This window comes from Durio zibethinus, chromosome 12 (assembly GCF_047325235.1).
Source record: "Durio zibethinus cultivar Kanyao isolate XHJ-2024 chromosome 12, ASM4732523v1, whole genome shotgun sequence".
NCBI classification, from domain to species: domain Eukaryota; kingdom Viridiplantae; phylum Streptophyta; class Magnoliopsida; order Malvales; family Malvaceae; genus Durio; species Durio zibethinus.
This window is the reverse complement of record NC_143173.1, coordinates 23,391,841-23,405,610: the sequence shown is the minus strand read 5'-3', so window position 1 is coordinate 23,405,610 and position 13,770 is coordinate 23,391,841. Positions and strand designations below refer to the sequence as shown.

The following is a 13,770-nucleotide window of genomic DNA, read 5'->3' as shown; positions in this document are numbered from 1 at the left end:
AATAATTTATGTTAAGAGTTTATTTAAGTCTAAATTAAATGTTTAAAGATTTATTTAAATATAAATTAAAGTGTAAAAATTTTTTATGTGTAAATTCAAAATTAGGAGTTTATTTAAATATAGGAAAAATATAAAGACTAATCTTAATAAAATTATAAAGATCAACGACTTTTTATTATTTTAACCAATTAAAATTGGAATCCTAATTCCCCCTTGTTTGTTTAAGAAGAATATCTAAGATTTTATCTTTCCTTTAAAAAAAGAAAAGGCAGTATCCTTCCTTGTTAGGGCATGAAACAATAAAAAATGACAAATTGACAATTAAGTTAGATATTTTTTTCAAGAAAAATTAAAAATGATAACTTTTTCCATACGTCAAGAAGACTAAAATGCAGAAATTTCTTACTTGTGGATGTAAAAACTTAAATAAGATGGAAAATTCGTTTATCTCTTTGGGAGTTAATATTTTTTTATGTAGATATAATAATTCATGTATTTGTATTATATTTATTTTATATTAAATATATATAAAATATAAAACTAATTATATTATAATTTATGTTTACACATTAAATACAAAATATATATTTTTTATTTTTGCTTAATTTATATAAAATTTTTATTAATTTTAATCCATATCATTTTTAGATTTTTTTATATCATTTTAATGTTGCATCTAAAATTATCTAATTCTATTTCTATGTACCCTTAGATTAATATCTCCCCCAAGATTCAACTTTTAGTCAAAGAAACAATAGAATTTCTATCATTAATTTCCACTTCATCAACCCAATGATTAAGATTAAAACCAAAACCTTTTTGTATTAAGAGAAATTCTGTACATAATGCAAATACAAATCAAGCATGAAACACACCAAAGGAAAAAAAAAGAAACTGTACTTACAAAGAAAGGAGAACTTTCCCCGTTCCCTTTTTCCTAGACAGGTAATTAAAATCAAAACTTTGGGTTATGAAAAAAAAATGCTAGAAGAAGTTTTCAAATACGAGGAGTTTTAAGGGTTTTATATTTAAGAATCCCTTTATACAAAACTTGCCTGTTGAGAGGCATGGAATCAGACATTTTCAGGACCTGTTGACGATCATGATCATGATCTCCAACTTTAGCCTGCTTTGCCAGGCTGAAGCCATGATTTCTCTTCCTGTATTCTTTGTTATTTGATGATGGTTCCATCACATCATCAGCAAAACGAACCCTTTTCTTTACTTTACATTTTCCAGTTCCTACAAAAACAAAAAAAAAAACCCAGAATTTAATTGATGCGGTGCTGTAAAAAATACAAAAGAAAAAAAAAATCAAGAACAATTAATGATTTTAATATATAAAGATATATGTTACCGCCCAATTCAAATTCAATCTTCTTCATGAAATCTGAGAGGAGACGTTTATGGACTTCACGGGCAATGAAGACTACACTTCCTGAAATTGCAAAGACTGCCATGAATCCTACTCCTATAGACCCTGCTTCCATTTCTCTCTTTTTTTTTTTTTTTTGGTCCACCCTATCTTTCTTTTATCTTCTGCAATTTATAACTTTTTTGAAGCATTTATAGAATGAAAAAATGGATAAGCCAAGAAATGAGAGGGAAAGAGAGGAGACATTTTCTTGGACCCAACAGAAAGAAAAAAACATGAAGAGAATGATCAGTTGTTGATGGGATTGGTTTTTATACGTGAAAAGAAAGGAACTAAAAAAAAAAAGAGTTTTTAATTATTAAAAAGGATTTGTTCATACAATGAATTGAAAATGAAAATTTTCCACATATTTTATATGCTTAATTTGACTAATACTTGAATTACAAACTAAAAAAAAAAAATCAAATTTGTTGTCTTTTTGTTATTTTTAGGTTTCCCAAAACAACAAGATTGCGGCTGAAAAGTCAAGGTAACTGACTTCCATCTGATAATTTGGTGTGCCTAAAAATTGTCTTAAATTTAATGACATATATATCTTTACAAAACCAAAGGTTTTGACCAAACGATGGTTTGACTTTTGTTAAGTTGAGCAATTAAATTTTTTTTTTTTGCATTTTTTTTCTTTGTTTTATTTTTTCTGTTGATAGGATTCTTGGGTTTACAATAAACTTATTTTACCCATATCCCGTGCTTTTAAATTTATTTTTATCAATCTGTACTGTTTTCTGCAATGTCATTATACCATGTCATATTTTCTTAATTTTAATAATTAAAAAAAATTGACAGATTCCTAACTCTTCAATTATCTCTCTCCATCTTCTTTCTTTATCTATTTCAATTCGATTCGATTATCCCAATTTGATAGTAGTCTTGATAGTTTTGTTTATTTATTATAATTGTAATATACCAACATGTTTGAATTTATTAACCAAACCAAGTTTTATTTTAGAAGAACTATATGTGGTTGTTAATTTAATAGCATAGATCAGCAAATTCATTTGAAATATGATATAGTAATGATGTGGCAAAAATATTAGGGATTAAGAAATAAGTTTAAAAATACAAGATTTTAAGAAATAAATTTTTAAATCAGAATAGTTTGCTAAAAAACTCTACTGTTGTTGTTTTTTCCATGAATTGATTTGGAGATTGATGACATGAGTAAAGTTGTGATAAAATTTAAAGTTAGTAGATATTTTAAACATTCTTATAGAGTAAGTGATACAATTTAAGTTTGTGGATATTTTAAATATTATGATCGAATTAGATATATGATATAATTTGTTTATTTATTTTATAGTTACTCAAAAACATCTAATAATTTTGAAATTCAAATTTCAATACCTATCATTTTTCTCTTTTCTAGAGACTTCCTTTATATATATATAAAAAAAACAGAATACAAGATATTGGTTTTGTGAAAATTTTGAAAGTATAAAGGAAGATGGTTAATTTCTTTGAATCATAAAGTTTTAGAAAATTATCCTATATATACTATTGGTGTAGCTTTTAAATTTTATAAATGAAATTAAATAAATGTATTTTATTAAAATATATTTATGAAAATTTATAATTTAAATAATTAATTTTATTAAAATATAATTATAAAAATAAATTATCTAATTAATTATTAAATAAAACATGTATAAAAATAGTGATAGAATAATAATCTTAAACTCTTTACCATTTTTTTTTACCAAAATTGCTTTCCATTTAGGTAGTGTTTGGTATGGGATGATCATTCCAAAAACTATAGTAGTTTACACATGGTAATTAGATTATCGTATCTGGTAAACACTTGATAATTTTATATGGTAATGATTTTAAATCAATGAGAGTGATCAGATCATTATCTTAAAGGATGACCTAATTATCATAAAAAAATGCAAAAATTTTTTATCACCAATGTGAAATAATATGTAAACTTAATAATAGTCAATATTACACATTTAATATCTGAATTAAAATTTTGATTTCTCTTAAAATTTTAATTATTTTATATTATAAACTTTTATATTTTCATACTAATATTCATTACAATAAGTTTAAAAGTAATTTGTGTATTTTTTTTTACTTTTTCTAATATTTTATATATAATATAATATCTTTGTTTTCTTATTTTGATTTTAATAGATTAGTTTTATTTTTTAATTCAAATGTTTTTTATATAATTTATATTATAAAAATTACTTTACTTAATAAATAAATAAATTGATTAATTTAATAATTTTATTTTATTTATTATAAAATAAATAAAATATTACTATGTTTTATGATTATTATCTTTAACCAACATTCAAATCATTGACTTGTATAATTATTACAATAAGGATAGTTATTTTTGTACTTTTAAATAAAATAATGTTTGATTTTTAGTATTATGAAATATAGTAATTTTTAATTCTTATAAATTAACGATTGTTAACCAAACAAAATGATAAGATCACCTTGATAATAAAATCATCTCGGTGATTACATTACAATGATAATTTTAAAATGAAAGCAAACGTTACTTTAGAAAATATAACTTGATAAGTGATAAGGAATGTGTGAGAAATGCAAAACTTATGTGTTAGGACAAAAAAGTCATTTGGAATAAGATGTAGAAAAAAGCAAAAAAAAAAGAAGTGTTACCAATAAGAGAGAAAAAAAAAAAAGAAGAACCAATAAATTAAGCTTCTAAAAACAACAGTCATAGATAATATACCAAAGAAATATATATATATATATATATATGTTCAATCAAATAAACAAAAAAAAAAAAACCCAATTTACTAAGAAAATTTCTTTAAATTGAAAATTTTAGAAGAACTTGCAAAAAACAATTCTTGTTCAAAAGGTATAAATGTCAAACCCAATTATTTTATTTATTTATTTATTTGCTTTCATGTTATTATATGTTTGTTTAATTTCATTTATAAAATTGTTTAATTAATTTAATAAACAATAATTAAAAAAAAGTTATGAAAATGAAGATATAATTAACTAAATTAGATAATAGAATATAATTATTTTAAAAAAATCATAAAATAATTCTTTTTACTTATTGTTTATTAATTAAATTGAAAATTAAAACATACTTATTTACACAAATCTCCTAAATTAAAATTTTAGAAACATTGCAAGTGACAATTTTTTATTTCCATAAAAAAAACTCAACCAATTTATTTATTCTTATAAATGTGGGAATACATATACTTATTATTCAACAAAAAAACTCAACCGCTTTATATTCTTTTAAGTTATTGAAAAAAATAATTGTGATCCCAACATAGCCGGGGAAACAATAATAAGATTTTGAGAATTTAAATATTTAGTTTCAAGTTAAGATATATAGTAAGTTGATTAAATTGATAAGATTATCTATCTTGAAACAAATATTTTTTAATTTATATCGAATTTAAATAATTTATACGCATGTTTTGAATTCTTTTAAAAGGAAAAAATTTTGAAGTTGGGATATAGATCTCCTATTTAGGAAATATGAGGATTTATAGTAAGAGCTCATTTTTTATACTAACTTTGCTTTTGGAATTAAAATTTTCATTAGTATGAAATAATTTTCATAAAAGTAAAAAGATGGGTACAATTCTTGAATTCTACTAATTAAATTTTAAGGGTTTTAATGTAAATACAAAATGTATAATTAATTTTGACAACTTAATTATCAAATTGGGTTCATAATTCATTGGTAGAGTCTTTGACTGTAGGTCAAGAGGTCATCTGTTTAAACTAAATTGACCCCTTCAAAATGCTGTAATTTTTTTTTATTAATTTTGTTTTCTTAGTTTTTTTTTTTCTTTTAAATGGAAATACAGCGAACTGAAAAAAGAGTGGGCTTTGTTTCTACAAAGCAAGGGCTTTGCTCATGATGAAAAGCTGCAAATGGGTTTTTATTGTTCTTTCGGCCTGTAATTTGATATTCGTTTTACGTTTGGCAAACCGTATGTTAATTTTTTATTACTGCTACTTGCTTTATTCTTTACTTCCTTTATTTGCATTTTATATCTTCAAATCTTATTAAATATATTTGATGAATAATAAAAAAAAACAAATTTCTAATTCATAGATGTACTATAAACTGCAAGAGCATTGGATAGTAAAGATCAGAAATTAGATGTTTCCAAGAAGAGATAAGCCATGGCCTATGGTATCTTGGTTTATCTCATTATATTGCCATCTTCTAAGTCGCATACATTGATGGTAGTGTATCGTACATGGTTGCAAAGATGAAGTACTGCACGATTGAGTTGACCTCACCGATCGCGAGCATCCCTACGAGACAGAGAACATTGAAGAATTTACATTTTCTAAAAGAGCTGCTAGCGAGAGGATTCATGTTGGACATGGCTGCCAAGTACCTGTAAATTTTAGATGCAAATCATGACATAAATGGTGAAACATTGCATTGGATGGCATCTGATGCTAGAAACATAGCTTAAGGTTATGTTTTCAGCTGAGGAAATTGTTATTTGGGAGCATAGTGGGAGCATTTTATGACTGAACCCTGAAACGAGAGAATTGTCATTCTTGTAGTGAAGATTCATTTAATGTACTCGTAAGTGCAAACAATATTCAGACTTGCAGTAGTATCACCAGGACATACATTGGAAATCACTGTCTAATTTGATAGATCACAGCAGGGATTGCCTCAAAGATCTCATGTTATATAATCGAAATTGTAGGCAGATGTAAAGAGCTCTCTGATGAGCCTGAATGAATGGTTACATAATCCATTCCTCGTGGTAATCAGTTTCATAGAAGAGAGCTTCCAAATAGCAAAAACAATATGTCAGAGTAGGGTTAAGACTTGAGAAAGCAGTTCCCATCATCAAATTCAAATTCCCTTTGTTTTACATAACAGAAGAAGAATAGAGTAAAATCACAACAGTGGGACAATCATTTTCTTTTCTTCTTTGCGATCAATACACGGATTCTCTGATTGAAAACTTTGATATCTAATTTAACTTAGCATACCTAACAGAATTACTGAATAAACACGAAAGCAACTCGCTCTCCCTTTCTCTCTGAAGCCTGAACAATGTATACAACAATTTGGATTCCAGTTTTAATGCAATTATAAAAGAGAAAATAACAGTTAGAATGTAAAGTTTAATTTGGATTATGCGGTCTCAGCATACCAAGATGAGGTATCAACTCTTGAATGTTTTATGCTTTATGGCTAAACCCGTGTCTTCCATCATGGCCACGAACTCACTATAATCAATGCGCCCATCCTGAACAGAACACATAAAGACAATTTATATTTAAAATTAACAGCATCTTTAACCAAGATAATATTTAAGGGGAAATAAAAGTTAAAGTCAGCTCGTAAGTTCTTTACATTATCCTGGTCAACTTCTTGTATTATATCTTCTAAGCGAACATTGTGCAAGCCAAACTGCTCACAGGCCTGTTGGAGCTCATCTTGAGTGATGTATCCGCTCCCATCTTTGTCAAAGTAGGAGAAAGCCACAAACAGATGATCCTCTTTCTGGATCTTGTTTAGATGAACCATGGCCGCTATGAACTCCCTATAGTCTATGGTACCACTGTTATCAATATCTGCCTGAAGTATTTAAAAGAAAAATGATACAAAATCAGCAACAATGTTAGAGTCTAGGTGCCTGGCTGCTCATTCTTAGTTACGCCACTGGTATGCCGGTTGATCTTGCATTTAAGCCCACTTGTAAAAGTGATGATGATTGGACAATGGAGTGGAGTATAGTCACATGTAGCTACATCTGTGCTAATAGGTTAGTAAATGAGTGTTTTCAGTCGGTGTTTCTGCAACTTCAAAGATTCACAGAGCACTTTAAAACATCTGAAACACTTATGGCAACCCACCCCATGCCCCTTTCAACACTGAACCTATTAATGTCCACTGCTAGCAAATTACAGGAAAAGCCAGCTTCATACTACACTACAGCAAGTCTGAGATTTGTTCAGTAAAAAAACACTGGAAGAACATATGATGTATTGATTTGGTTATGCATGATCCCAACTAGGTTTGATCAATTTGCTACAAAAGTCTCAACCTAGAAAAAATGAAAGTAATTTGTATCTTTTTCGACCTAGATAAGGAGTTGACAACATAAGCTCACTTTCTGAATCTAAAGCATTTACGTGCCTCAACTGGCATCAAATTAGAAAGTTCCTGATATAATTTTGAAAGGAAGGCTTACCGCTTGCATTAATCCATTAATCTCAGAATCCTTGAGATTAGAACCAACTTTTTCCAAACCAGTTTTCAGTTCCTCTAGAGTGATTTGTCCGCTATTATCTGAGTCTATCATCTTAAACATTTCTTTCAGGCCAGCAATTTCATCTTCTGATAGGCTATCAGCAATGACCTAAATGGAAAAACACAACTTTAAATAAGAAAAATGTATAAAAAAAAGCTAGTCATGGCCCCCAAAAAAACTATATCACAACTTGTCGCAACTGCCTGATATAAATGATTGCATTAAGCATCTAATTAGGTTCTTACTCTTTAGCATTAAGTTAAAAATTAGCTTGGTCCATTCAACATGCTTCATTCATGCATATTATTAGAGAAAAAACACACTTTAATTTGAAAATTCTCCACAACTACTGTTAACATCAGAGAGTTGACGTGTTCTGGGTACTAACTCTGATGGCAATTTTCTTCAACTTGTTCATTGCAGAAAATTGCTTTAAACGAGATAGGACCGCAGAATCAAGAGGCTTATCTGGAGCAAGACCATCCACCTGAACCCAAGGGTGACCTGCAGTGAAATAAAAAGGTAAATAAACAAACAGTGAAAGCAACATTTCTGTCTTGAATATTTTTGAACAATGATAAAATGGTTTGACATAGACAACATAATTGGACTTCTAGAGGAATACTAAGTTTGATAAATTATTGGTTTAATTCTAAAGAAAGTGAATTTCTTCTGATAAAAGTCGCAAAGCACGTGATTAATCAAGTGTTCAGAAAGTCCTTGGTTTTCTTCAAGATACTGCAGAAAGGGAAACACCAACGAAAACATGAGTGCCAATGCTGCTTCTTGCATTTAAGTAACCGAAATGAGACTCTTCCATTGTCATACAAATTGCTCACGTTTCAGAAGAGGTTTAGGGCTTATTATCCCTTTTGACCATAGACAATAGAAGTTTTGAACACCCTGTGCAGTTGTTAATTGAAACTTCAATTAAACAGTGCAAATCAGGAAGCCCTAAGGTCCAAGAGCAGCAGCTCATTGATAATCTTTTATACCTGTCCATACCACTTGTTTGGCTACATTTTTTAACAAACTTCACAAGGATGTTCACTCAAAGAAGGAATACAAAATTTTTGCAATCTACAAATTATATAAGGGAAGCAACTGAGTGAAGAAACTCAGAAATGTGAGAAAAGGTAGCTCTACAGGTTAACAGGTGTATTCCAATTTACATGGTGAAAGCAATTGTCTATTTTTCAATATTCAGGGAACATTTCCATATTTTTTTCTTTAAAGAAAAGGTATAATTCCAAATCATAAACCAACTGAATGAGCTAACTGTTACATCATAGCAACTTAATTCAGTTAAGCCTTTTCATAAATTCATTAATTTAAGGATTGATAATATACATACTTCAACCTACAATTTCACGCACAACAAGAATTGATGGAATGCATCCTCCTTATTAAATTGGATGCTGCTTTTTAATTTGCAATCACTCACAGGACTGACCAATTACCAATTCATGATCCTCAAACTTGTTTAGAATACCATCCAATTTGTCAGAGATAATCCTAAAACGATCAAAGGAGACAAATGTTAAACACTCAGCCAATCAAACACGAAACAAAGAGGGCCAGTGCCAGGAACATATAGCAGAATGCAGCCTCATCCACCACAAGATGACATCAACTTCTCTCCAACTTGCCTCAAACTTGCTTCAAAGTCTATCATCTTGAATCTCAGGTTACAGAATTACCCCGCCTTTCTCTGCCACTCCAGTAGGCATAAAAGGGGATTGGTGAAACTGTTAGTCATGCAGGTCATATCGTGTTGGTGGAAAGAAGCAGACATAAAGGAAGGACAAATTATGCAGTAACAAGTGGATCAAGATAATGGGAAACCAGACGAGAGAAGAAAACCTACTTTTCAATAGGGTAATGTAAAGCATACAATATTACTCCATTTCTCATTTTCCCTCGTTTTTGGATCATAATCCCGGTTACTACTGCCAATAGAAATAGCAATATGTAGTTTCCAACTGAGTTTCCAAGATAAACCAGACAAATTTTTTTTTTCTAGTCTAAGCAAAATTTTATATAGGGCACTAGCTTCTAAGATAAAGACAACTAGATATAACTTATATAATCATCACTAAACAAACAGTTATTATTCCATTCCCTCATTCCCATAACTAAATCCTACAAGACACCATGCATTCCGTTAAACTTATTCATTTTTAGCCAAACCAAAACTGTTTCTGAAAAGTATATCCAAGATAATTCTTCAATGCATGATGCTGCAAAAGATGAACATTCAGTTGAAAAAGACAAAATAACACTCGAGGCTTCCCAAATAATATCCATGTTGACCATTTGCGCTTAATAACAGTATAATTTAGAAAGAGGGAGAGATATGCATACTTACAAAGAACTTCATGGGCTGTCAACCTCTTTTTGCGGTCCCTTAAAAGCATTCTTCGGACCAAGTCCTTTGCACTGTCAGAGATACTAGGCCATGGCTCTGATATAAAGTCAAGTTCACCTTTCAACACCTGCTCAAATATCCCTTGCTCCGTTTCTGATGGAAAAAAAATAGCATCCGTACCAAATAAATTAGATGTAATTCAAAATGCCTGGAAGCATTTACTGAAGCTTCCAACTAATGAAGCCACAAGCAATAAAACACTCACCATCCCAGAATGGGGGGACTCCACTAAGTAAAATATAAATGATCACTCCAGCACTCCAAACATCACATTCCGGGCCATAGTGCTTCTGCAACACTTCTGGAGCCACATAATAGGGACTTCCTACCACATCACTGAATGTTTCACCTAGAGGAAAAAGAATTAGCTCCCAGACAGTAGAGTAGACTTGACATAATAAAATTTAATGAAATCCACTATAATGATGACTGGCTCCAAGTAAACAAAGGCAATGATCACACTATGAGCTGGCTAGACATGACCATACTCTAAAGATGAGCAATGGATATATTGCTATATGTGTTGGAGTAATCCATATAATTACTTCCACATAGCCAAGAAAGGTAATGGGCATCGCACTTATTCTCCCTTCCTTACTCCCTCCCCTTTTCTTCCCCTCTTTGCTTTCTTTGCTGCAAGAAAGAAACTGCAAGTTTAATGTGATGTGCATTTCAAGCCTAGTCAGGTAATTTGATCTTTCTCAATCTGTAACTGGTAGAGTCACCACAAGGGCTCCTGATGTTGTTCTCCCTCACTTGGATCTAAACCTATTTTATTTACAAATAATTTCTGTAATTGCTCATGGTGATTAAGGACTGCATATACTTCTCTGTATTAATTAAGAATTTCTTAACAGTATGAATATAATGGAATTCGTGGTTTTTAATTTAAGATAGATGAAAACCCCGTGAGACAGTAAACATAATGAGCAAGTATAATGCTTCTCCGAATAGAATTCGTAATCTTAGATAAGTTTTGAATTTCACTTCTAAGATGAAACGCTTTACAGGACATTTTATTCTAGCAGTTGGGAATTATGATTTCCTCATACTAGAGAGAGAAATTTTATGTTCCACAATCACTCACAAGGAAGAATAATCATGTATAATATAAACTATGAAGTAGGAATCTGAGCACTCAATAGTTTCATAAACAAAATGATCAAGATGTTACATAACAAACTTTAGTCCGAGTCCAAGAAGGTAACAAAATGTTCACTCCAGCATTTATTAAGCAGCTGTTCATGTAAAAAAATTATCGCTGGCAAAGTGTTAACTATGTTCACGACAGCAAAGTGGCAAAAATGATCAAATGGTTCCATTTATGGGGAATTCAAATGAAAGTTTCAAATTCTACTGACACTAAAAGATTTTTCAACGTGAAAAAAAGTGATCATTTGGGAATACCTGGCTTGAAGAACATTGAGAGTCCAAAGTCAATTGTTTTAAGTGGTGACTCCTCTTCATGGTTAATGAATAGGAAATTTTCAGGCTTTAGGTCTCGGTGCATAACACCCAGAGAATGGCATGCTTCGATAACACCAACTATTATCCTTGCAAGCGCAGCTGCCTTTCTCTCTGTATAATGCCCTCTCTGAATAATTCTATCAAAAAGCTCCCCACCTGCACAAAGCTCCATAATAACATGAACAGCAATGGCATCCTCATAAGCACCAATGATTTGTATCACATTGGGGTGACCTGCTAAATGGTGCATAATGTGAATTTCCCTCCTAACATCCTCCACATCCTCTTTTGAGGTCAACTTCCTCTTGGCAATGGATTTGCAGGCAAACTCTTTTCCAGTGCCCTTCTCCACACACAAAAATGTTGTTCCAAATTGCCCTTGCCCTAGCTTCCGCCCCAAGCTATATGTATCCTTCAAATTCCCAGTTTTCCTTCCTAACACTGACTCAATTTGCAACCCCACACTTGACACCCTCTTCATATGATGTGGCTTTTTGGCTTTCGATTCATCTGAAGCCTTATTACCCTCCTCAGTAACCTCTCTTTTTCCTGGTTTCTCTGGTTCAACCGTCTTAGATTCCTCATTGGTGATCTTGACTGGTTCAGGGGGTTTGTTCTGGATTGCACCAGAACCTTGAGAACCGCCAGAGCTCTTGGATTTAGATTCATCAGAAACTGCATTTTCCTGACCTTTTTGGTTACTGTTATCATCATTAGGTGGAGGTAACCGGTCCTCAGGTGGCCTTTGCCGCCAAACCGCCTGTGTAACAGATTGCAAGAATCCACCCGCACCCAGATTATTTGGTCCTACACATGTGTTCCCCATCAAAATTTCCCAATCCTCAGGTCCTTATTATCAACTCTCTCTTATGAATTCCAACATCAAAATAGGTCCTTGATAATTCCATTAAAGAGCAAAAAAAAATCAAATCAAATCTCAAGCTGTGAGAACAGATCACAGGCCTCGAACAAATCCCCAAAGTCCTGCCTTTTTCTGGACCAAACAGCCTGTTCTAGGACAACCCACAAATGGCATTCATCATTTCAAACTAAAGAGATCTCAAATTCTGACGTTCTGTCATGAATTCAACAGGAAGCAAAGCAGAGGATTTGTTGCAAATCTCAAAATTCCAAAAACCAAACGGGAGCCAACGTAGTAAATTTTAATCTAATTTATATAATTTGATAATTACAACAGAATTCTAAAACACCAGAGCCAAAATAAAAGGAAAAAAAAGAATGAATTATATTTATAGCCAAATTTGAAGAAGAAATGAAGAGTAGGCAATAGACCCAATGTTGAAAAGGGTAGCTCAGAAGGTTACAAAGAGATCAATTTGCTTTGAATTTCCTCCATCTTCAAACAAAATACCGGAGATTCCATATCCAGGTTATTAGGAAAAGAATGAGAATAAGAAAATAATGGCTAAAAATTCATAATTACAGAAAAAAAAAAAAAAAAAACCCTGTTACCAAACTTATTATTATTGAGATTATCGTTAAAAAAAAAAGTGTTTTCATGGATTGGGTATTTGGGTTATCGTGGTTAAGTGGCTTATTGCATGCATGAGAACTTTGACCGACCAACGTAAGAAACTAAGAATGTATGTTTTGTTTTTTTTTTTTTTTGGTCTTAGGATTCATACGCCATCTAATGCAGTTCCCTATGCACGTATCCATCCAATGATTTTCATTCTTTTCAGAGTTGTTATTCTATATTGATTTATGAAATTAAGGTGAAATTTATTATTGTTTTGAATTATATTGAATTATATTCTTAAGAAAAAATAATGTTGAATTATAGAATAGTGTTGTTCGGCTTAATTTGTTTGGTGTAAGTATCTAATTCATTTAGGCAAAATATCAATATAACCTTAAACTTTGCTACTTTATTTAGATAAATTTTTATATTTTTATTACACTTAAATAAATTTTTAAATTTTAATTTACATTCAAATAAACTTTTAACTTTTAATTTATATATAAATAAACCATTAATATAAATCAAAATTTCATTTGAAATAAAAATTTATTTAAATATTTATTAAAAAATAAAAAATTATTTAGATATAATAAAAGTGTAAGAACTTATTTTGTATATATCAGTGACTAACAAATCTAAGAATCCAAATTCCTTCCTTGCTTTTCTCCACTATAAATTATAGGCCTATAACCTATTTTCTATCTTTTCAAAG

The 13,770-nt window shown here is 30.4% G+C and overlaps 2 protein-coding genes across 4 annotated transcripts; both read right to left on the bottom strand.

The window, feature by feature from the left end:
* Nucleotides 1-796: 796 nt before the first annotated feature.
* On the bottom strand, nucleotides 797-1,655 carry LOC111296996 (uncharacterized). Its single transcript, XM_022891515.2, has 2 exons — nucleotides 1,358-1,655; nucleotides 797-1,242 (listed from the first exon to the last, which is right to left on the bottom strand). The coding sequence occupies exons 1-2, from the start codon at nucleotides 1,488-1,490 to the stop codon at nucleotides 998-1,000; spliced, it is 378 nt and encodes a 125-aa protein (XP_022747250.2). The 5' UTR covers nucleotides 1,491-1,655; the 3' UTR covers nucleotides 797-997.
* Nucleotides 1,656-5,595: 3,940 nt separating this feature from the next.
* LOC111296567 (calcium-dependent protein kinase 20-like) lies at nucleotides 5,596-13,357 on the bottom strand. 3 transcript variants are annotated; one of them, XM_089741277.1, is made up of 8 exons: nucleotides 11,516-13,337; nucleotides 10,314-10,457; nucleotides 10,049-10,201; nucleotides 8,069-8,184; nucleotides 7,621-7,788; nucleotides 6,780-7,004; nucleotides 6,577-6,672; nucleotides 5,600-6,469 (listed from the first exon to the last, which is right to left on the bottom strand). In XM_089741277.1, exons 1-7 carry the CDS (start codon nucleotides 12,399-12,401, stop codon nucleotides 6,589-6,591), a joined length of 1,776 nt encoding a protein of 591 aa, XP_089597403.1. In that variant the 5' UTR covers nucleotides 12,402-13,337; the 3' UTR covers nucleotides 5,600-6,469; nucleotides 6,577-6,588. The 3 variants fall into 3 exon arrangements, with proteins under 3 accessions (XP_089597404.1, XP_089597403.1, XP_022746677.2); XM_022890942.2 differs by having other exon boundaries at nucleotides 6,089-6,672; nucleotides 11,516-13,329; XM_089741278.1 differs by lacking the exon at nucleotides 7,621-7,788 and having other exon boundaries at nucleotides 5,596-6,672; nucleotides 11,516-13,357.
* Between the last annotated feature and the right edge of the window lie 413 nt (nucleotides 13,358-13,770).